The 25677-nt window shown below is 41.1% G+C and overlaps 1 protein-coding gene across 2 annotated transcripts; it reads left to right on the top strand.

Moving 5' to 3' along the window:
* Positions 1-281: 281 nt before the first annotated feature.
* galm (galactose mutarotase) lies at positions 282-23109 on the top strand. 2 transcript variants are annotated; one of them, XM_046354069.1, is made up of 7 exons: positions 282-1477; positions 2972-3126; positions 5960-6166; positions 6729-6810; positions 9673-9823; positions 10011-10185; positions 20821-23109. In XM_046354069.1, exons 1-7 carry the CDS (start codon positions 1291-1293, stop codon positions 20896-20898), a joined length of 1035 nt encoding a protein of 344 aa, XP_046210025.1. In that variant the 5' UTR covers positions 282-1290; the 3' UTR covers positions 20899-23109. The 2 variants fall into 2 exon arrangements, with proteins under 2 accessions (XP_046210025.1, XP_046210026.1); XM_046354070.1 differs by having other exon boundaries at positions 20785-20875.
* The last annotated feature ends 2568 nt before the right edge of the window (positions 23110-25677 follow it).

Genomic DNA, 25677 nt, shown 5'->3' with positions numbered 1-25677 from the left:
AGATATCTGTAGTTAGACACACATCAGACAGAGACAGACACACACACTTTTTTAATGGAATAATTGTGGTTATCAGCACAGTGTAGAAGAGTAAAGCATTGCATTTGACAATTATAAAGCAGCAATTAATTTCTACATCTGTAAGTGGTCAGCCTGATGCTTTGTTCTGTCAGAGTTCAGATATAACCCTCCCTCTCGTTTTGTCTCTCTTTCCCCACCCCTCTCCCTGACTGAAGGTTATTTTAGTCTTTGTCAGTCTCAGGAGGCTGTTTGAGTGGTTTGCTACCTGATTAAAATAATGATTATCTTAATTGAACCAATTTGGCCTCGGACTCCACCACGGCTGCTGATAGGAATGGAAGAGGGGGAGCTTTAAAAAAAAACATCACTCACTGTGCTCCACTCTCAGAATGCTTCCATGTGTTGTTGAATGGTAGAAATTGGCTTTTTTTTGTCATGTGGGTAGGAAAAAGCCCCTCAGGTGTGACATGACATCTCCAGTGGATGTGGAGTTAACATTGTTACATCACACCAGATGACAAAAACCATTGTTGTTCATGGCATCTCAACACCCTGTCTGTTTCTCTGGGGAGAGATGACTGGATCTGCCCTCTGTGCCCTCTACTGAAGGCATGGCCGAGCAACAGTGAAAGTAGATCATCAGATGCAGTGGACCATGGGATTAGATCCTGCAAGAGCACAGCTGCCTAAAACATGTGCTGCCATAATGGCCATCAGGAAAGGGCATCTGGGACCGCAACACACAAACGACCGATGAGGTCATTTACAGGAATGGAGAACTTGGAAAACAGATAAAATTTATTAATTTCTTGGTTCTGTCAGTTTAATCTCTGAATAAGATGTATATTATTACATTTATTGTGGATCTACTTAATCGTGTGAAAACAGTTACGTTTACTTACTAATACATATACTGATATGTATTGTAGGTATACTGCAGTAACCTCACGCTCCTGTTAATGTATAGAACTACAAATATTCTGTCCTCTTCTGATGACATCAATCATTGCGTCATAAAATACGGACGCAAATATCATAAACATTGAACATTTGTACATTGTATTGCAAAGTCCATGGTTTGTGTTGTAGTGTAGCAGTTTACGCACGTGTTTTCATTTGGAACTTGCAATAAAGTTTCTTGTGACGTGAGAATGTTACAAGCCTATTGTATCTTTATTGCCCATTGACGACAATTTACCATTTCCGCGTGCATGTTCATATGATCAAAGTGTGAAATCGTGTCAAAGATAAGTCTGACGTTGAGGCAACATGGCACTGGTACTAATGGAGGAATTCGGTGAGGTACCGGGAGAAGGACGTGTACAGAAATGGATTCTGAAATCGTCTAACATCACAGTGGAAATCATAACACTAGGGTGCATCATAACAGCCATCAAGTGTAAAGGCAAGAATGGAGAGGTCAATGACATCGTTCTGGGTTATGATGATCTTGAGGGTAAGTGCTGATCTTGAATTCCTCCATGCTTAGCTGACTTAAAGGGATACTTCGGGATTTTGCCAATGATTCCTTTATCTACTTCCCCAGAGTCAGATGAAATCGTAGATACCATTTATATGTGTCTGTGTCCAGTATGAAGGAAGTTAGAGGTAGTTTAGCGAGCCAATGGCTAACTAATGTTAGCGCAATAACTGGAAGTTTCCAGTGTTCGCAGCCTGGTCTCATAGACTAGACGTAACATAGTAAATGTAAATCCGGGACACTCAATTGAATGATTTGTTATGTTTGGTATGGTTACATACGACAGATGAATACTTAATACAAATACAAGGGTTGGTGTATAACGCAAACTTCTAGCAACGACCGCCCAGTTCAAATCTCAAGGACATTTTAGCAACTTTTCAACTACATTTTTAAACCTATTTTACAATTACTTAGCATGTTAACTAAACCTTAATCTATCCTTAATCTAACTCCTAAACTACTTAATACATATAGCAAGCCAAAGGTTGCGAATTCAAATCTCATCAAGGACAATTTTAGTTAACTAGCCACTTTTCAACTACTTGCTACTTTGCAACTACTTAGCATGTTCGTTAACCCTTCCCCTAACCTTAACCCTTTCAACTAACCCTTCCCCTAACCTTAACCCGTTTAGCTAACCCTCCCCTAACCTTAACCCTTTTAGCTAACCTTCCCCTAACCGTAACCCTTTTAGCTAACCCTCCCCTAACCTTAACCCGTTTAGCTAACCCCCTAACTCTTTAACCTAACTCCTAAACTTAACCCCAACCCCTAGTCTAGCTAATGTTAGCCAGCTAGCTAACGTTAGCCACCTAGCGACCAAGCTAGAATTCATAACATATTGCAGATTTAGCTAATTCTTAACATATAATACAAATTGTAATTCATAACATATCATATGAAATGGGTGATGGACGTACACAAACTAAAGGCGTGTTTTGGATTTACGTACAGAATAGTACATAATGCTCCGATACCAGGTCGGTGTTTGACATATGTTAGCTATGCACAATAGGGGTAAATTGTTTGACATGCAGTCTCTGAACTGGGAGGGGGGGCATAATCAGACCTTTGACCTACTGACCTCCTGATGACTTAAAATTAGTTTTAAAGTGCTAATGTGAGTGTGTCTCTGACATACTGAAGTCAGCAGGAGACACACAGAAGTCAGCCTCTGAAAATAAAAAATGGATGGTTTCATCAAAACTGAAAGGTGGGAGGAAGTGATAACAGGATGGTGAAATGATATGACAACTAAAAGCAAAGAGCCTGCACCAATCGAGAGAGAGAGAGAGAGAGTGTAGCTTGTGCTGATTATTGCTAAGAGTTTTATTACAAATATTAAAGTCTCTAGAGTGTTTTATGTGATGCGCATGGTAAACACTGAGCCAATGTGCTGTTTTATGTGCGATATCTGTGTGACTCTTGAATGAGAAACAATGACACGGCTCAACTGTTTTATTGCAGGCTATCTGGCCAACCCCAAGTACTTTGGTGCTGTTATCGGCCGGGTAGCCAATAGGATCGCCAAGGGCAGATTTGTGGTCGACGGGAAGGATTATCAACTGGCCATCAATAATGGACCTAACTCCCTCCATGGAGGACTGAGGGGCTTCAGCAAGGTAAAAACAACCAACAGAACCATGGAAACACACAGACTGCAGCATAGAAATGGAAGTTGAAGTATCTCGATGGAATGCACTTGCATACTAAGACGGGATTCACGAACACTATTTAAGTACCGTCGTGTAGACGTCAACATGACTACTGTATTGACAACTCTCTTACACAGATGAGTTGAGATCATTCTTCATTACCCCCAAACGAAAATAAGTAAAAAATGACAGTGCTGGACAAGTGTGCAAAAGAGCAATTGAAGTGTCTAGGTAGTGTGTGTCATGATGACAGCAACCTGGTGCTGTAAAAAGCCTGAATGACTGGGCAGGAGACATTTTCTTAACCTTTCTTTAGAGGACCTGGGTATAATCTGTCTTCTGCAGTGTGTAGGAGGTGCAGTCCATTCTCAATGATTACCTTGATTTTCCTCATATCTCGCCGCTGCGCTGTGACTTCAGGAGAATACACAGGAATAAAGAGCCCAAAGGGAACGACTGTAAATGCCTTATTGCAGCAGTAGGATCAATAATTTTTAAATAAATCATATATTTTTTGTTTTGTTGTTGTTATATGAAGGAGCTCAATAATCTGCTAGACAAAAATGCTTCCTGTGTTTTTCTCTGTGGTCAGCACATTATGAGTGTTCTCCCCCGTCGGTCACACTACATGCCTTTTAATCAGCCCTGTATGGAAGTCATGGATGGATCCACTTTAAGCTGTGCTGCACAAAACACCGTTCCCATCCAACCGTAGGCCTCAGTGTTCACTACTGCGTCATTACAACTGAATCAATTATAGGCATTATAAACTCGGCTAATGGCCCCCGGAAATAGTATCTGCTAACTGCTCCATAAAGAGAAAGCTATCTAAGCCCCTGCACTCTCCAGCTAGAGAGAGGACAGACACAACAGCCTTTCTATAGTTCCATCTGGCTGGTGAGATGTCTGTGCATAGTCTTTTAGCAGATTCAGCTCCATCTTCCCCAGATTTGATCAAACATTAGCGCCTTTGAAGTCTGCTGCGAATATTCACAATCAGATTATTCTCTTTGATTACGTCTCCCTGGGAGATTGTATCAGAAGTGTGAAAATGTGGTATAACAACAGAAATATTGTTAAAGTCAAAAGCAGTCCTAGTTTTCTTTCAACAACTTTTAAAATAATATATTTTGTTTTATCCAGAGAAGAGCAGTGATATTTGATAAACCAGAGCTCAGACTGAGTTGTGATAGATCAGTCATATTCATCATTCCATTTTCACCTCGGGGGTCGGACTCTATTATCCATGCGGCGCCAAGAACACTGCAATTGCATGATATAAATTCAAATTGTCGTCATTCCTGTTCCGATCACCAAGGATACAAGAGATAACATCATGAATTATTCATATCATGTCTCATCCAGGCTTTTTTTATTCATACACCCATAGACCCCATAGTGCCCGATGTTTCTTCAGGTCAAGTTGATTACTCATGAGCCCAAAATCCTGAGCACACACTTTTAAACTCAGCTAGAAGTCCTCTGGTTACAAATCAGTGTCACCCATTCAATTCACACGCTTGTCTTGGACCACAGATTGATCTCATTCACATCTGTTGTAGATAGAAACCAAGGCCACACGACAATGACATGGTGGGCTTCTGTTATGGAGTGGCAAGTAGTGGAATGTAATCGCTGAAGAGAGATGGCAACCAGGCCTGACTGTGGTCACTTAGCAACTGTCGCATTCTCAATTAGCATGGAAAGATTTGTTTACAGACAGATGCAGAGGCCACTCTTGTTCTTTTTGCTAAGCCACAGGTGTCCTCCAGACCACACCATGACTCATCCCCTAGCACCCTGAAGGGCTGCTAGTTGTAAATAGCAGGTAGCACTGGTAGCACCATGATGGAGATGACAAACTGATGGATTATAAAAGGAGCGGCAAACAGAAGATTACATCATACTTTAAGTCTTGATGACATTCCTATTTCAAGCTGAGAGTAAGCTACAGAGGGCCAGAGCCAGCTGTCAATCAAAGGGGCTTCGCATTAACTGCAGGCAGTGTTTGACATTGGCTGCTGTCAGTGGAGCGAATACTTATTTTTATAAGCGCTGCTGGGGAGATTTGACGGTGCACTCCACTGAGAGAGAGGTGGAAGAATTGCTGTGGTACAGAAAGAAAGCAAGAGAGAGAATGGGCATGCAGAAAGTGTGGGAGGGGGGGGGGGTAGAAGGAAGGCTGGAGAGAGATTAGCTCCAGGAGATGTATCAGAGCCTTGCAGATGCATGCTACCCCATTTTTAGCTTGTTGTTAGCACATCTTGTCCTTGCGCTTCAGGCTCCCTATTGACAGGTTCCTCCTATGACCAATTCACCCTACTCTGTCGCCGCCCCCCCCCCCTTTATACCCCTCTACTGCTGTCTCTTATCTTTCTTTCTCTCCCTCTAGCTGTCTATCTCCCATCGCACCCTTTCTCTCCTCTCTGTCTCTGTGTCTCTGTCCCTCCCTTCCTCTCGTTCCCTTCCTCTCTCTAGTAACTGAAAGTGCCTATTATAACATTCAGCTGCAGTGTGGGCCATGGAGGATCAGAACACTTTCAGAACATTTAGACGGTGGATTAAGGTCAAACACAATAATGCTGGGAGATGATAACAAAGGTGTTCCATTGTTTGTAAGATTTGAATTCAGCTCTAGTTCATACAGGATTAGCTCATGGATTTGAGGCAGAACTGGGGAATCACTTTTTTGGCAGTTAACCCAAATTTCTCCTGTAAGTCGCTCCGGATAAGAGCGTCTGCTAAAGGACTCAAATGTAATTGATTTATTGATTTGCCCCTGTGCTGTGCTGTGTTCCAGGTGATATGGGGAAGTGAGGGTGTGGAGGGCGGGGTGCGGCTCACCCTCAATAGCCCAGACGGAGACCAGAATTACCCCGGGGAGGTGCAGGCCTCTGTCACTTACACCCTGGAGGGGGACACACTGAGCATCCAGTACCAGGCCCGCTCCACTAGAACCACCCCCATTAACCTCACCAACCACTCTTACTTCAACCTGGCTGGACAGGTAGGACGATGAGGAGGAGCTGTCCTCTGTCAGACAATTATGCAATGAAATCATGTTAAAAATGTATGGATAGAACCAGCCAATCACTGGTAAGGCTCCTTGGTGGCAGAGAAAAGCAGACTCTTTCTATATTGTTAGCTGTGTTATTCTGTGTCAGTATTTAAATCAGACGTCATCTTGGGATTGCAGTGTGATTGGTTATTGACTGCCCACAGGCATTGTGTTGTGGAATACACATACGCACCTCCTCCTCAGTATCTCCTTGTCTCTTCTGCTGTCAACTGAGTGGTAACGGGGTTATTGAATGAAAGTGTTTCAAGAGAGTGACAGTGTCTCAGAAGTGTGCATGGGATGAGATTGAGGTGCTTTTTAGTCTAACGCTAACTGAGCATTGTTTAATAGCATCCATCAGCATGGTAACAAGGTGTGTGTGTGTGTGTGTGTGTGTGTGTGTGTGTGTGTGTGTGTGTGTGTGTGTGTGTGTGTGTGTGTGTGTGTGTGTGTGTGTGTGTGTGTGTGTGTGTGTGTGTGTGTGTGTGTGTGTGTGCGCGCGTGCGCGCAGGGCTCAGCTGACATATACGACCATGAAGTGTCCATCAACGCTCCAACATATTTGCCTGTAGATGACGTCATGATCCCCACTGGTAAGAGAGAAAAATACACTTTTCTTTTAAATAAATTATATTTGTATCACAAGGGGAAAAAAACTGCTTTTTATAGAATAGTCTCAAAAGCTCCCGGAGTAAAATACCAGATAGGATAATTACATGGATAGAATATTACCTGCCCTATTCTAACCCCAACCTCTCAGAAGTGAGCATGTCAGACATACACAACATGACTCAGCTGAATGATTTTTAATTGGAATAAGTTTGTATTAAAGAGAGAATGTTTGCACTAGTCAAGTTAGCCTTTACTCTGTGTGCATCACGTCTCCTACCCTGTTGAGGTGTATAATGAGGATGAGGTGTTGACCTGTCTGTGTGACCCTCACCCTGCAGACAGACACACTGAGCTGTCAGGAAGCTGCGGTTATGTGTTCTTACAGACAGACAGACACAACCTGTGGGCCTCTGTTCTAGGAGATCAAATTTGTGATAACAATCTTCTCCAAACTCAGAAATACGACTCTGACTGATGCATGTTAGAGTCGGATGCATCAGATAGCAGACAACTGTTTCCCTTCAGTCTTCAGATTGAGTGTGCTCCAGGACCCTCGCACTGTTTCTCGCTCTACAAATTATAATCTGTAGAAGAGTAACAAAAGAAATGGTTAAACAACTGTTGGGAAAGATTTAGGTTAAGGCCTTAAAAGTCTGCATCAACACACACTGATAAGAACCCCCTACTTTATCAGTTGACCGAATTGATTATATAGCAGAAAGCAATTTCAGCCAAAATGTAATCTTTCGCTCTCTCCCTCTCTCTGACTTTAGTATAACATTTAGGGCACAGCATGAGGCTAGACAATACTAGATCGCCTGAATAAGACTATAGATTGTTAACTGGATGTCAAAGACTTGACACAGTGCAACATAATGGAAGTGGATTGATGGGATTCAGGCTGTAATCTTCCATCAGGCTTAATCAGCAGAGCGAGAGCAGCTGGGGAGAGCAGCACGACTCAGTAATAATTTAGTAGGGAGTCCAAGCGTCGCTCCATTAGCAATGTCTGCATGACGTTACGCCACAGAGAAACGGATATGTTTCACCCACATGAGTGGAGGGACCACAGCACTGCCTAAAATGTAGTGTGAAATAATGATTTTTCCATCTTTTCCTAGAGTGCCTAAATTACACAAAAACAGTCCGCAATGAAAATGTGAATGATTTGCACAGAACAGTCATCTTTTCTCTAGGAACGGATAGAATAGAAGTTGGTTAGGCCTTTGGCCTATTGGTTAATCTTGCCAGGGTCATTTGAATGGTAATACTACAGGTACGGAGGACTAGATGGTGAATCCTAGTCTTTTTTTTGTTTGTAGAAGGGATAAATGGCCATTATAGCAGAGTGACTGACAGCCAGTTCTTCTTCTCCTAATTACAGGAGTCATCTATCTCTCTCTACCGACTCTGTCTGTCTTTATCAATGTCAGTCTCCTTTTCCACCCTCTCTCGCTATTTCTCCTCTCCTAAAGATGAGACTATCACTACTAGACAGAGGTCTAACGCTGTTGAGTTTTAGAATAATCATTAACGTACTCCAGATTAACCTATCCAAGCTCTCGCAGACCTTTAAATAAACACATTCATTACAGTTCAATTACCAGTCCTTCCCGTGGGACGGCCTAATGGTGCAGACAGAATAGTTAATGACTGTTTATTTTTAGAGTCGGTTTTGGAGCCGCAGTAAATTGGGCTTTGGGATTTAGAGTAAATGTTAGTCCATGGAGATTCTAGATACATGTTCTGCTTGCTCCAGCTGATGCCTCTGTCTGTTTGTTTGAAATTGATATTAAGAGCCTGTTGGAGCACCTGTGTATTTTTCATTTTGAATGGCCCAGGGGTTAGAGGTCAGATGCGAACCCAGACTGATACCTCCAGATCGAGAGAGAAAATGAGCGATTGTGTCCTTGCAAAAACATAAAATGAATCGGAATGGAAAACCAGACACTAATCTAGAATCCATTATCCCTTCCACCCCCAACACCCCCCCCCCTCCCACCACACAAATGCACCTGCTGCCCTCTAGTCCATACTAAGATGCTTCTTACCATACCAGAACATCAAGTGTTATACCAACAGCCCCTAAACACTCTAAACCAGTTTACAACTCACTGATCCAGACTAGAATACATCCCACAAACCAGTTTGCCACTTGATAGAACCTTGAGGAGCCTTCACGTTATTTTTCTTCATACGTAATCACTTAATTAAGTCATCTTTGTGGTTGTATTTGTTTCTTCTCTGTGTTGTCTGTTTGGATAGTTTTTTTGTTGTGCATGTGAAAGGCCCTCTGTATCATGTCACTAGTTTAATTTCCTGTCTCAGTTCCTGTTGAGACACTGGATAAATGAGGAAGCCGAGCTGATTGATAGCCACTTTCGTCATGGCGATATTTTTGGCCTGTGAAATTGCAAGGGGATCAACGAGGAGGTGGTTTGGGGGTGGGCAGGCTCTCTGAGAAGCCTTTGAGTTGCTCAGCATTTAATAAGACCGAGAATGTGATCTGACATTAGTATGCTGTCAAGGAGAACGGGGCTGTTTGTCCTTCATATCACCTCCTAAAGTCACTCTCTATGTTACAAAGGTATTTCCTAAAGGAAAGGGAGAATACATTCAATGGAATTGGGAGCTTAATGTCGGTTTATTTTAGATGGTTTGACATAATCAAATATCGTCAGTGACGTGTGTCTTTCTCAGTTCATTTTCTGTCTCCTTGCTAATGAATTTGAAAGCCTATTGGCGTTGGATGTTTTCCAGTTAATTTAGGTGATGTGTCCAGGTCCTCAGCTCTATTCATGTCAAAACTGTCTTACCCAGCTCAATCCCTGCTCTGTCTACAGGCGAGGTCAGACCAGTGGAGCACACACCCTTTGACCTTCGGAGGCCAGTTCTGATTGGACCACGGCTGAAAGAAGTGCCTGGGCCTGGGTTCGACCACAACTTCTGCCTGTCATCACCTGGAGATGCTTGGACAGAGCGCATGTGTGCAAGGTGAGGCCAAACTATGTTGGGCTGTACAGTTCAGTCTTGCTGTTTCTTGATAAAGCATCAGTAGTGCTCTTTCAGAGCATAGAAAATGCATGAACACTGCACAGTGCCCGAGCTACAACCTTGGATAACTGAGTGACTGTCTGTCTCCTACCATACCCTCACCTCTGCCCTCCCTCTCTCTTTTTAGGGTATTTCACCCAGCGAGTGGGTGTGTTATGGAGGTCAGCACCACTCAGCCCGGCGTCCAGTTCTACACAGCCAACTTCTTGGATGGCTCTTTTAAAGGAAAGGGTGGGGCCTCTTATCCTAAACACAGTGCCTTCTGCCTGGAGACACAGAACTGGCCTGACGCTGTCAACCAGGTACGCTGTCCTTTAAGGTAGTCCTTCACTAATGCATGGAGTAGATCAGCGGTAGAGGGGAGAGCAAGAGCCAGCTAACTTGGCCATGGTTCAATAATAGTAGTCTGTGTAGGCAAGAACCATAGAGAAATACTTGCAGAATGAAAGTTGATGTTTAGCCACAGTCGTGGTTTGCCTATGGGCTTAACTACTGCTGCTGTAGACTTTGTATTGACAAGGAACATTACACACTGTCAGTACTCTTCTCCTATTTAAGTCTGGTGGGTCGACATGTATTTTAATCAGTGCAAGGCAGGCTGCTAAGACACACACACACACACATTTGAATTGTTCCTGAGCCTTCTCCTCACAGCCCATTATCTCTAATAAGACTTGACTTGTTCATTCACCACTCTAGTATTTTTTTGAATAACTACTGTTAAGGTATGACATTAATGATGTGTCCATTAACTAAATGATAAATGACACTGCTACTGAAAATTTAAGCCTAGAAGTTCATTAGATTATCTTTGTATCTAACATTGCAAATGCCCAGCAGTTTAGTTACATACAGATTTTTGTCATGAAAGTAAAATCAAATGGACTTATACTGATCAACAGACCTTCATATGGTGAATCATCCTCATCATACTTGCTTTGTAATTATGTGTACTGCTTTGATGAGCTGTAACGGGTGAGTTGAAGTCTAACAGGCTGTACGCCAACGAGCGTCTGCATTGCCATGGGCTGAAATAGAAATCAGTTCTATTTCTGACGCAGATCGCGCTGCAAGTCCTGCCTCTCCCATCTCCTCATTGGTTTATAGAAGCAGGTACCCATGTGCCATCTCCTCATTGGTTATACAAACGAGGTCAGTGGCGGTAATGCAAATAATTTATGAAAGTTGCCAATCGCAATATAAAGTCAAGAGACGAAAAAGCCTGGAAGGAGGAGAGATGACTAGAAACAATTCGGTTGACAGTTTTATGTGTGGATTAATTGGCGGAGTAGAGGACCTTGTGCATTTCAGGTAAAATAACAACTCAATGTTTATATCCCAAGACAAATTAGCTAGCAACAGCAAGCTAACTAGCTAAATTGCCATAAATGTTGAATGCTTTTTGACCTGTCCCCAAATGAATTGAATTGGTTCAGAGTTTGTTTTGATATTTTAACCTGCGTGTAGTAATCACATTTGGTGTGGGGGGACAAAATACATTTATGCACGATGTCGCACGCGCACAGCCGGTTTGGGTTCCGTGTAAAGCAGAACCTAAAGGCAATGGCAGTCAGTTACAGTTAGAAGATGGTATACATGAGAGCAGAAACGTTTCACAGCTCGAATGGCGTAACTCGATTGTAGTTGGTGTATAGGCAGTAAAAGCATAATGTGGAGATTGTAGTTGGTGTATAGGCAGTAAAAGCATAATGTAGAGATTGTAGTTGGTGTATAGGCAGTAAAAACATAATGTAGAGATTGTAGTTGGTGTATAGGCAGTAAAAGCATAATGTAGAGATTGTAGTTGGTGTATAGGCAGTAAAAACATAATGTAGAGATTGTAGTTGGTGTATAGGCAGTAAAAGCATAATGTAGAGATTGTAGTTGGTGTATAGGCAGTAAAAACATAATGTAGAGATTGTAGTTGGTGTATAGGCAGTAAAAGCATAATGTAGAGATTGTAGTTGGTGTATAGGCAGTAAAAGCATAATGTAGAGATTGTAGTTGGTGTATAGGCAGTAAAAGCATAATGTAGATTGTAGTTGGTGTATAGGCAGTAAAAGCATAATGTAGAGATTGTAGTTGGTGTATAGGCAGTAAAAGCATAATGTAGAGATTGTAGTTGGTGTATCGGCAGTAAAAGCATAATGTAGAGATTGTAGTTGGTGTATAGGCAGTAAAAGCATAATGTAGAGATTGTAGTTGGTGTATAGGCAGTAAAAGCATAATGTAGAGATTGTAGTTGGTGTATAGGCAGTAAAAGCATAATGTAGAGATTGTAGTTGGTGTATAGGCAGTAAAAGCATAATGTAGAGATTGTAGTTGGTGTATAGGCAGTAAAAGCATAATGTAGAGATTGTAGTTGGTGTATAGGCAGTAAAAGCATAATGTAGAGATTGTAGTTGGTGTATCGGCAGTAAAAGCATAATGTAGAGATTGTAGTTGGTGTATAGGCAGTAAAAGCATAATGTAGAGATTGTAGTTGGTGTATAGGCAGTAAAAGCATAATGTAGAGATTGTAGTTGGTGTATAGGCAGTAAAAGCATAATGTAGAGATTGTAGTTGGTGTATAGGCAGTAAAAGCATAATGTAGAGATTGTAGTTGGTGTATAGGCAGTAAAAGCATAATGTAGAGATTGTAGTTGGTGTATAGGCAGTAAAAGCATAATATAGAGATTGTAGTTGGTGTATAGGCAGTAAAAGCATAATATAGAGATTGTAGTTGGTGTATAGGCAGTAAAAGCATAATATAGAGATTGTAGTTGGTGTATAGGCAGTAAAAGCATAATATAGAGATTGTAGTTGGTGTATAGGCAGTAAAAGCATAATGTAGAGATTGTAGTTGGTGTATCGGCAGTAAAAGCATAATGTAGAGATTGTAGTTGGTGTATCGGCAGTAAAAGCATAATGTAGAGATTGTAGTTGGTGTATCGGCAGTAAAAGCATAATGTAGAGATTGTAGTTGGTGTATAGGCAGTAAAAGCATAATGTAGAGATTGTAGTTGGTGTATAGGCAGTAAAAGCATAATGTAGAGATTGTAGTTGGTGTATAGAAGAGATTCAAGGGCGTGGTGTATATAATATTGATGTAAAGGAGTTTAGGAAGGTTGTGTAAGAGCAGAGGACAGGTTCCGTGAGTTGATGAAGATTTTGTAAGAGCACAGATTGGAATCATGGGAAATTGATTGTGGTCAGAAGTGTGTGGAGGGGAAGAGGCCACTTTACAGATGGAAGGAGAGGGGGAATGGAGAACGGGTGGAAAGTGTGTAGGTGCGCATGTGTGACTGGGTGTGTTATGCAATATAATTGTTCAACACTAATAAATCAAATATTATTTTATAACAAATCAGCACATTAGGATTGAGAACAATGTGGTGGAGGCAGCAGCAGCAGAGACTAGGAAACGGCCCTGGCCTTAGCCTAATTGTCTAAGAGGATTGAGGAGAGGTAACCCCAATTTAATTAGGTCTATAATCAATAGACTTCCTGTTAAATGTGCATGGCTTTATAAATCATCCATGTATATCTATAGAAATAAGGCTAGCTTCTGTTACCTGTTTGAGTGTTTGTTTAATAGCCTAGTGATTCCGTGAGCACCAAGCCGCATGCAACGTCAAAATGTCGGATAAAGCAATGTCACAGATTTGGCTGTTTTTAATATTTGATATTAAGCTATAATGTTTTTCCCGATAGAGCAGACTCGCTGTTATTCTTTTAACACGGTGTGACTGTTGGGCTCGTTCTTGAGTCATGTGTGTGTCTTAATTATTTGATAAAAACCGTGTGCTTATTAAAGCATCACACAAGCTCAGTGCATATGTAGTTGATTTTATTCAAACACATAGTGTGTCTGCCTATATACACAAAAATAAGTTTAAACATTTCGACCAATTGATTGGTCGAAAGAACTGGACAACAATATTTTTTGTTTGTTAGTCGGGGACAGCCCAAGTATTGAGTTTTCTCCTTGTCGCCAGAGCCCCTAATCCCTGTAGCATGCAATGTAATAGAGTGCTTTGACTTCTTGTGCTCTTGATTCATTGGGCACCTTCTGCTTATCAGTGAGCTGGCTGCCCTTGGCTAGAGTTACACTCCTGCATGGTTGAGCTGACCAGCAGTTCACTAGTACAGTTTTACACATAGGTTGGAAATACAGTATAGAGAGATGAGAGCCTCATGGATGGCTTGAAACATTTGCCCTTGCTCTGTACATGTACACTTTGGCCCCTGTAAACATGCATTTTTTGAAGAACCAGACATTTGTTATTGATATACCTTTTAAATCTGATGAGGTTGTGTTTGTGCTGCAGAAAGCAGCAAATCATATACACTGATTATACAAAACATTAAAAACACCTGCTCTTTCCATGACACAGACTGACCAGGTGAAAGCTATGATCCCTTATTGATGTCACTTGTTAAATCCACTTCAATCAGTGTCGATGAAGGGGAGGAGTTGGGTTAAAGAATGATTTTTAAGCTTTGAGACATGGATTGTGTGTGTGCCAGTCAGAGGGTGAATAGGCAAGATAAAATATTGAAGTGCCTTTGAACCGGGTATGGTAGTAGATGCCAGGCACACCGGTTTGTGTCAAGAACTGCAATGCTGCTGGGTTTTTCACGCTCAACAGTTTCCTATGTGTATCAAGAATAGTTCACCACCCAAAGGCCATCCAGCCAACTTGGCACAACTGTTAGAAGCATTGGAGTCATCGGCCAGCATCCCTGTGGAATGCTTTCGACACCTTATAGAGTCCATACCCCAACGAATTAAAGCTGTTGTGAGGGAAAGCGTTCCTAATGTTTGATATACTGCCCATATGTATACTGCCCATATAGACAGCATACAGTCACTAGTGAAAGTCAACAAACCCCTTGCACAGTTAATGTTTTTATCAATCTACACAACCTAGTTCACATTTTCAAAGTGAAAAATGTATTGATTGCATATGTGCTTACAACTCAGAATTAATACTTGGTGGAAGCGCATTTGGCAGCCATTACAGCTGTGAAACATTTTGAATCCATTTCTACCAACCTTGCACAACTGTTAGGGCAACATACAGTGCCTTCAGAAACCATTCACACCTCTTGACTTTTTCCACATTTTGTTGTGTTAAAGCCTGAATTTAAAATTGATTAAATTGAGCTTTTTTGTCATTGCCCTACACTCAATATCCCATAATGTCAAAGTGGAATGATGTTTTTTTTAATTTGTACAAATTAATTAAAAATGAAAAGCTGAAGTGTTTTCAGTCAACAAGTATTCAACCCCTTTTGTTAGGGCAAAAATGTGCTTAAGAAGTCCCATGAACTCACTCTTTGTGCAATAAGTGTTTCACATGATTTTTTAAATTATTTATTTATCAGGTAAGTTGACTGAGAACACATTTTCATTTACAGCAACAACCTGGGGAATAGTTACAGGGGAGAGGAGGATGAACGAGCCAATTGTAAGCTGGGGATGATTAGGTGACTGCGATGGTCTGAAGGACAGCTTGGGAATTCAGCCAGGGTTAACACCCCTACAATAAGGGCAGTGTCCCCACTCACTGCCCTGGGGCATTGGGATATTTTATTTTAGACCAGAGGAAAAAGTGCCTCCTACTGGCCCTCCTACACCATCTGGTCTCCCATCCAGGGACTGACCAGGACCAACCCTGCTTAACTTCAGAAGCAAGCCAGCAGTGGGATGGTGCTGGCTTAACTACCTCACCTCTGTACCCTACACATACAATTATCTGTCAGGTCCCTCAGTCAAGCAGTGAATTTCAAACACAGATTCAGCCACAAAGACCAGGGAGGTTTTCCAATGCCTCGCAAAGAAGGGCACCTATTGGTTGAGTTTTATTTAACCAAGCAAGTTGACTGAGAAGAAATTCACATTAATGACCTGGGGAGTAATTACAAGGGAGAGGGGGATGAATGAGCCAATTGTAAGCTGGGGATGATTAGGTGACCATATGAGTGCTAGATTGGGTATTTAGCTTCTGGTCTCCCATCCAGGGACCAACCACCACAACCCTGCTTAGCTTCAGAAGCAAGCCAGCATTGGGATACAGGGTGGTATTCTGCTGGTAGATGGGTTAAAAAAGCAGACATTGAATATCCATTTGATCATGGTGAAGTTATTCATTAGACTTTGAATGGTGTATCAATACACCCAGTTACTACAAAGATACAGGCTTCATCCTAACTCAGTTGCTGTAGAGGAAGGAAACCGCTCAGGGATTTCACCATGAGGCCAATGGTGACTTTAAAACAGTTACAGAGTTTATTGGCTGTGATAGGAGAAAAGTGAGGATGGATCAACAACATTGTAGTTACTCCACATTACTGACCTAATTGACAGAGTGAAAAGAAGGAATCCTGTACAGAATATAAACATTCCAAAGCGTGCATCCTGTTTGCATCAAGGCACTAAAGTAATACTTAAAAAATGTGGTAAAGCAATAAATCTTTTTGTGTCCTGAATACAAAGTGTTATGTTTGGGGCAAATCCAATAGAACATATTACATGGGTATGCTTGAAGTCATTAAGGACTGGGAAGTTTTTCAGGATAAAAAATAAATAGAATGGAGCTAAGCACCGGCAAAATCCTAGAGAAAAACCTGGTTCAGTCTGCTTTCCATCAGACACTGGGAGATTCATTTATTTTATTTTTGAGCAGGGCAATAACCTAAAATACATGGCCAAATCTACACTGGAGTTGATTACCAAGAAGACCCGTGAATGTTCCTGAGTGGCCGAGTTACAGTTTTTACTTAAATCTACATGATAATCTATGGAAAGACCTGAAAATGGTTGTCTAGCAATGATCAACAACTCATTTGACTGAAGAATTTTGATGTGAATAATAGGTAAATGTTGTACAATCCGTGTGGAAGGCTCTTACCCAAGACTTACCCAGAAACACTCACAGCTGTAATCTCTGCAAAAGTGTTAATAAAAAGTATTGACTCAGGGGTGTGAATGCTTATGTAAATGAGATGTTTCTGTATTTAATTTGAAATAGATTTGCAAAAATGTCGAAACATGTTTTCACTGGGGTATTGTGTGAAGATGGGTGAGAAAAACATATATTAAAGTCCATTTTGTAACAAAACAAAATGTGGGATAAGTCAAAGGGGTATGAATATTTTTTGAAGGCACAATGTGTAGAAATTGCTCAAGCTCAGTAAACTTGGTTGGGAATCATTGATGGACAGCAATATGCAAAGCTTGTCTTTCATTTGTTTTAATCAGATTTACATCAGGAATATACAGTTCCAGTCAAAAGTTTGGACACCTACTCATTCAATGGTTTTTCTTTATTTTTACTAGTTTCTAGATTGTAGAATAATAGTTAAGACATCAACACTATGAAATAACACATATGGAATCATGTAGTAACCAGAAAAGTGTTAAACACATCTAAATCTATTTTAGATCATTCAGTGTAGCCACCCTTTGCCTTGACACCTTGACACTCTTGGCATTCACATAACTCTAATGTGTAGAAGCCAGGAGAAGCTAAATGTGTTTGTGTTAAATAGCGGACAATTACCATGAGGCCGACCGTTATTCGCTTGACAATCATCGGCTGACAATTTCGTGCCCGCCACAGCCCTAGCTAAGAGTTGTGCAAAGTTGGTAGAATCTGATACAAAATGATTCACAGCTGTAATGGCTCCCAAGGTGTTTCCACCAAGTATTAACTCTGGGGGTGAAGACATCAAGACATATACGCAATTAAGACATTTTCATTTATTTTATTAAGTGGAAAATGTTCTCTAACTTTCTTTCACTTGTGGAGTAGGTTGTGTAAATCTATAGGACAAAAAATATGTAATACCTTATTAGATTTCATTTTAAGGCAGCAAAATGTGAAGGCTGTCCAATCCTCCTCTGTAGTTATAATGCACTCTGCCCCTCTCTTTCTGCTGGCCCCCTGTGCTGCCAGCAGATATATGGCAGTAATTGTTGCTTGAGTAATCACAGCATCAGCTTATAACGGGAGTGCCTGCTATGGAGACCATGAAAGATTTACTGAGCACTGTATACTCCTCTCTTCTGTCCTCACTGTAACTCATTCCCTCGCCTGGACTGTCTCTTCTCTCTCCTCCCCATCTCTCTCTTTCTCTCTCCATCACTGTTTCTTCCTCTCTCTCTGTCCTTTCTCGCCTGCCCTGCACGTTATTGCCTCACCTCTATCCATCTTTCTCTCTCGGCTCTCTTTGTCTTTACATCCATCCATATGAAACTCTGAGAAATTGAATTCTGGGCTGGAAGACTGGCCTTTTAAGTAGAAGAAGGCTGAGGTTGATTTCCATAAATCCTGTTCCTCCATTCCTCTTGCTGTGCTAGCCTTGTGGAGATTAGTTTCACAGCTTCTCTTCTTGCCCACAGTGTCAGTAGAGTGAATTAAATATGAGCAGGAGGAAGGACCAGTACAACTGTATTCTATACTATGTACTGTATCTTAGTCTATGCCGCTCTGACATTGCTCATTCATATATTTAGATATTCTTAATTCCATTCCTTTACTTAGATGTGTATTAGATATTTGTTGTGAAATTGTTAGATATTACTGCACTGTCGGAACTAGAAACACAAGCATGTCGCTACACCCACAATAACAAATCCAATTTTATTTGCCAGATGCGCCAAATACAACGGGTATAGATCTTACAATGAAATGCTTACTTACAAGCCCTTAAACAACAATGCAAATAGTCTGGGTAGCCATTTGATTAGATGTTCAGGAGTCTTATGGCTTGAGGGTAGAAGCTGTTTAGAAGCCTCTTGGACCTAGACTTGGTGCTCCGGTACCACTTGCCCGTCCTTCATGAGTGCTAAACACGTGTATGTGACCAATAACATTTTATTTGATCTGTACAGGTCTATGAGCCCCATTTCTGTCATTCCAAGTGTTTACGTACTCCATGTGGGTATTTGCATATAGGCAAGAAGAGTGTTTGAAACCTGGCTAACAAGGCTAGCTTAAACAGAGGGAATCACAAGCACTCATGAAGGCATGCACACACACACATCCCTAAATACATACACTGCCGTTCAAAAGTTTGTCACTTAGAAATGTCCTTGTTTTTTAAAGAAAATCTATTTTTTTTGTCTATTAAAATAACATACAATTGATCAGAAATACAGTGTAGACATTGTTAATGTTGTAAATTACTATTGTAGTTGGAAGCTACAGATTTTTTATGGAATATCTACATAGGCATACAGAGGCCCATTATCAGCAACCCTTTTACAATTATGTTCGCACAGCTGAAAACTGTTGTTCTGATTAAAGAAGCAAAAAAACTGGCCTTTAGACTAGTTGAGTATCTAGAGCATCAGCATTTGTGAATTCGATTACAGGCTCAAAATGGCAAAAAGCAAATAACCTTCTGAAACTCGGCAGTCTATTCTTGTTCTGGGAAATGAAAGCTATTCCATGCGAGAAATTGCAAAGAAACTGAAGATCTCTTATAACACTGTATACTACTCCCTTCACAGATCAGCGCAAACTGTCTCTAACCAGAATAGAAAGAATAGTGGGAGGCCCCGGTGCACAACTGAGCAAGAGGACAAGTACATTAGTGTCTAGTTTGAGAAACAGACGCCTCACAAGTCCTCAACTTGCAGCTTCATTAAATAGTACCCGCAAAACACCAGTCTCAACCTCAACAGTGAAGAGGCGACTCCGGGATGCTGGCCTTCTAGGCAGTTGCAAAGAAAAAGTTCTCAACTGGCCAAAATCTCAGACTGGCCCAAAAAAATAAAAGATTAAGATGGGCAAAAGAACACAGACACTGGACAGAGGAACTCTGCCTTGAAGTCCAGCATCCTAGAGTCGCCTCTTCACTGTTGATGTTGAGACTGGTGTTTTGCGGGTACTATTTAATGAAGCTGCCAGTTGAGGACATATGTACAGTACAGTACCCTTAAAATATTGCCGTTTTGGTAGATTGGATACAGCTACAGTGCAAACAGTGCAAAAGTGCTGTCAGCTTGAGATTTTAACAGCTTTTGGTGGGTTTGCTGTCCGGTAATTACAGCCATTTGAGTATCCTGCCGCTACGTGGGTAACATTCAGAGTTCGCTAGAGCCAGGTCTGGCCCCTGCCCTTCTGTACTGTAGGAGAGGCAGGGACCCATGCAGAGATACGGCGATTTGCATTGGATTGAGCTCAAGAACAAAGTGCACAGGCAAATGACAGATTGAGAAGCACTTCCATTTGCATACATGCATACATACATACAGTATCAAACCGCTGCGCATACGGGAGCCAGAGAACACTGCAGTTGGAGCAAACAGGGTGAGGGGGAGGAAAGGAGAGTGTGGGTGGGAACACAGGGTGCAGGATGAGTCAAAACAGGAGATGAGGAGAGACTGGTAGCCACACACACACACCCTCACATGGAGAGGTTTGAACTGAACTCTGCCTCTTGTCTTCTTCAGACTGAACAATGTCAGCCAGTCCATGTTTTAACCTCAGTTCCCTTTTTCTGTTCTGATACTTCTCCAGTTCCTTAAACCTGACTGTGTCCATGTGATGGGAAACACCATGTGTGCGGGTGTATGTTTGTTTGTGTCCCACAGGGCGCACACTGGTTGAACCAACGTGGAATACACGTTGAATTGAGGTCTGTGCCCAGTGGGGTGTGTTTGTTCCTTCAGCACATCCATTGAAGCTCACATTGAGATACTGACTCAATGTAGCTGTCTGTCATGTCACACATTGGGCCAACAGAAAGACCTCCTCCATATTCACTCATAACCTCCTAGCAACCAATTCTACAGTTGCATGTACCTAGCAACCAGTTTTAGCCTGCCAATGAGTCTTCCAAAAGACGACACGGACAGAAACCTTGCTTCTGTCTTCAATGTGACCCTCCTGTGTCCTGTTCTTCAGGTGGGACCTTGACATTGACCCTATGTTTATGAACAGGCCTCTTTCCCCGATGCTCTGCTGAGACCAGGGGAGCAGTACCGCCACGTCACCCGCTTCACCTTCTCCACCGCCTGACGGAGAGGGGGGGTGGGGAATCAGGGGTCAGCATCAAGCAGGGAGCGACCAATCAGAGCTGATCCTTTGCTGATGAAAGGATGGAGCAACACAGAACAGGAGTTGTTTACACTCAAATCAGAAGGTTGATTTTTGTAGTATTCAAGAACCAATCTGAGATGGACAGGTAATGATTTTGATATGAAAATGATGATGATGATGACATGATTAGAGGTGATGAGTTCATAAAGACACACAAGTCCAGTACCAATTTGACTCTCAATATCCTCCACATTGCTTTGTTCCCCTCTTTACAGCTGGACTTTTACTGCATTAAACATTGTAATATCCACTACCATTTGAAATTGTCTTTGGGCCCTGTTCAAATTAGGCTTTAAACTTCCATAAATAGTACAGTACATGCATAAGTAAATTAGTTTCCACTTTCCTTTGTTGTTGGGTAGACAGGGTCTCTTTTGCTCCATTACTCTTACAGTTGTGGCCCAAAATATTGTCACCCTTGGACTTTTTCTCCCTATTTCTTATCAAATCATTTTACATTTAGAATAACTTTTGATAACTGCCAACAAATGCTTATTGTAGCCATCCATGAGCTTGCTGCACCTTTCTACTGGCAATTTGGCCCAATCTTCAGCAGAAAACTGTTCTAATTCTTCAATGTTTGAGGGATGCCCTCCACCAACTGCTGTTTTCAGCTCTCGCCATAGGTTATGGATGTGATTCACACCTCATCTCTTCGCTGGCCACTCTAGAACAGACCAGTGTTTCTTCTTAAACCATGCCATGGTGTTGTTGATGTGTGTTTAGGGCCGTTGTCCTTCTGGAAGACCCACAACCTTCAACAAAGTTATGTTTTTGGACCCTGGGTCGAACATTGGTAGTCTGCTGATTTCATGATACTGTGTCTTGCACACATTCGAGGCCCCCAGTACCGGAGACAGCAAAGCAACCCCACAGCACTATCAAACCTCCCCAATGTTTGATTGTAGGGAGGGTGTTATTTTCTTTGTAAGCTTCATTTGGTCATAGGTAAAAATAGGAAGACTAAAATGCTGAAGGACACACAAGATAGCCTGATTGAATTTCTCAAAAACCCATCTCAACAAGCCTTAATCTTGTGGAAAATGTTCTGTGGACAAATGAAACAAAATTAAAACTCTTTGGCAATACAGATCAGTGCTGTGTTTATTGGCGACCAAATTAAGCATTCAATGAAAAGAGCACAATTAAAGATGAGGGTGGTTTGATAATGCTGTGGGTTTGCTTTGCTGCCTCTGATACTGGGGCCTTGAAAGTACGCATGGCATCATGGAATCAGCAGATTATCAGGTGTTTGAGTCCAATGTTCAACCCAGCGTCCAAAAACTGAAGATTGGGCCAAATTGCCAGTAGAAAGGTGCAACAAACTCATTGATGGCTACAATAAGCATTTGTTGGCAGTTATCTTGGCCAAAGGCAGTGCAACTAAGTACTGGCTCCAGGGTGGCAATAATTTTGTCCATGCCATTTGTCTTAATTTTCTAAATGAATTTGAAACTTAAGTTACCAAAAATAAATTTGGTTTTGCAATGTTGAAAATCCAATAAGGTGTGGTGACAGTTTTATTTAAATATAATTTATTTGAAAAGAAATAGAGAATTATTTAGGAAAAGTGCAAGGGTGACAATCTATTTGGCAGCTACTGTAAGTATTCAACTCCCTGGAATGTATCTCATTGGTATTCACTGGAGTGATCTTTGATTATGGGACTCAATATTGGACTCTATTGCAATTCAATGAAAACACCCATTATATTACCTCTTCTACCTTGACTTACAGAGCCTTCAGAAAGTATTCATAAACCTTGACTTTTTACGCTTTTTGTTGCGTTACAGCCTGAATTTAACATGGATTAAACTGAGATGTTGTGTCACTGGCCTATACAATACCGCATAATGTCAGTGGAATTATGTTTTTCGAAAGTTTTCCAAATTAATAAAAAATGAAAGCTGAAATATCTTGAGTCAACAAGTGTTCAACTCCTTTATGGCAAGCCTAAATAAGTATGTAAGTCAAAATGTGCTTAATAAGTTTCATGGACTCACTTGTGTGCAATAAGTGTTTAACAAGATTTTTGAATGACTACCTCATCTTTGTACCACACACACAGATAATGTTAAGGTCCCTCAGTTGAGCAGTGAATTTAAAACACAGATTCAACCACAAGGACCAGGGAGGTTTTCCAAGGCCTCGCAAATAAGGGAACCTATTGGTAGATGGGTAAAAAATTAAACATCTTAGTTACTCCACAATAGGAGCCTAAATGACAGTGAAACGAAGGAAGCCTGTACAGAATAAAAAATATTCCAAAACATGCATCCCGTTTGCAATAAGGGACTAAAGTAAAACTTCAAAAAATGTGGCAATTTGTTTTTTAACTTGATGTCCTGAATACAAAGGGTTGTGGGTCGCTCTGGATGGGACACTGTTGATGTCTAATGTGATGTATATATTGAGTGGCTTCGCTGCAAGTAGATTTGTATGTTTTATATATTCAATAAAATAAACACTGAGTGTCACTGAGTACCGCTCTTCTTATTTTCAAGTGTGTTGGCTGCATCATGTTATGAGTATGCTTGTCATCGACAAGGACTAGGACTTTAAAAAATATATATTATAAAGATAAGAAATAGAAATATTATAATTTTTCTTCCACTTTGACATTACAGTGTATTTTGTGTAGATCATTTACAAAAAAGTATAATTAAATACATTTTAATCCTAACTTGTAACACAGCAAAATGTGAAACAAGTCAAGGGTGTGAATATTTTCTGAAGGCACATTCTAGTAAATGAACAATCAGGTTTGTGGGAGCGATATGACTTCTCCATTTAGTTCAGAGACCAGTAAGTACTGTTTTTGGGCAATATAACTAGAATACACTTCTAAGCATTGGTATAACCAGTGTGTAGGGGTCCATATAATCAATGGATGGTAAATCAGGTTGCAGTTCCACAAACTTCTTAACTGAATGATTCTGAATGAATCCATATCAAACTACTGTTGGGAGTCTGCAGAGAATTACACATTTTGTGTTTTGTTCCTCTGAATGGCAGTACTTGTCTAGTCCAGGGCTCTCCAACCCTGTTCCTGGAGAGCTAGGTTTTCGCTCCAACCCAAGTTGTAACTAACAGCATTCAGTTTATCAACCAGCTAATTATTAGAATAATGTGTGATGATAGGGGTTGGAGTGAACCTATAGGACGGTAGCTCTCGAGGAACAAGGTTGGAGAGCCCTAGTGTAGTCTCTCTTCCCCAGTCACTGTCTGGCAAGAGAGACCGTTTATCCAATTTTTAAAAACTCAATTTGATATACTGTAGATAGCAATGTTTGTATATATTTGTCTCATTTCTAGAACTACAATTTAACATTCACTTGCTACAATCTTTTAATTGGAGTTCTTCATTGTCAGAGCAGAAAACATGAATTATTCCTCGTTCAACTGGAAAACATTAAATATCACCACGGCAGGTCTGTCTGGTGCTTGTAGTTTGTTTTGAAAGTTCTATTACAGTGATGGGCTGTGTAAGAAAAAGCCTCAGGAGAAGTTAAGAATTGTTGGGGAAATCAGGAGAAAACACCTGCCTATCTGGCCTAAGAATGGCTACTTGTGTTTGTTTTCTACCACAAGTAAAATAACCAGATGTGTATTGTGTATCTTAGGCAAAGGCTGAACCAAGGCACTCTAACCAATGAGCAAATACAAGTCAGTGAGTCTCCTCAGATATAGGGTGGAGTGTTTCATTGTGCCATACCATCATGGACAAAATGGAAAGGGTGGCATCCTAAATGAGTTGCCTGTCAAACTAACTTCCTTCAGCACATCATTGAATACTAATGAAATCCCAATAGTCTGCGCCTGTCACACTTTTGGATTCATCTCACGTGGCCTATTTCAATTTGTGGCTACTCTAGCTGTAAGCAGTGTGAGTTCATTCTCATCTGAACCAAGTGAGTACTACCCTTTTGTCAAATCTGCTAAGAGACTCAAGTCAAAGGCCATTGGCAGCAGTGTTGCTATAGTAACTCTCCTTGGTTCAATTTACAAAAACTTTAAATTCTGAAGTCAGTCCTAAGCCTTTTTAGTCTCTTGGAGAGATGGGGGTGTTGAATTTTAACAGGTTGCTAAATCTACTTTTGCTTCACTGTTCATCTTCCTAGCATGGAGGAGGACAAGGTGTGTGTGGTTGGGCTGGATTTAATTGGATGAGAATAACATTCCTGTTCTTGAACCTATATATATTTTATTGCATTGGGCTAATGGCAAGATTTGTAGAGTATATTATTCAGTCGGGTGGAAGGTTGCTCGGGGGCAGCATTCGGTCTTCTACAAGGTCCGGAGGGCCGCACTGATTTATCCTCACAGCCAAAATTTGCAAAAGATTGTCCTTAATCCATAATTTGTGGAATTTTCAATAATCCCTGACTGTCTATCTTTAATTTTGGTGATTATTAGTGAGCTGCAAAGGTCCATTATAATTTCTACACAGCTTTGACTGTTCAGAGGAGACTGTGTGATCAGGCCTTCGTGGTTGAATTGCTGCAAAGAAACTACTACTAAAGGACACTAAGAAGAAGAAGAGACTTGCTTGGGCCAAGAAACACGAGCAATGGACATTAGACTGGTGGAAATCTGTCCTTTGGTCTGATGAGTCTAAATGTGCGATTTTTGGTTCCAACCACAGTGTGTTTGTGAGACGCAGAGTAGGTGAACGGATGATCTCTGCATGTCTGATTC

This window comes from Oncorhynchus gorbuscha, linkage group LG06 (assembly GCF_021184085.1).
Source record: "Oncorhynchus gorbuscha isolate QuinsamMale2020 ecotype Even-year linkage group LG06, OgorEven_v1.0, whole genome shotgun sequence".
Classification (NCBI taxonomy): Eukaryota; Metazoa; Chordata; class Actinopteri; order Salmoniformes; family Salmonidae; genus Oncorhynchus; species Oncorhynchus gorbuscha.
This window is presented reverse-complemented; position numbering and strand designations above follow the sequence as displayed.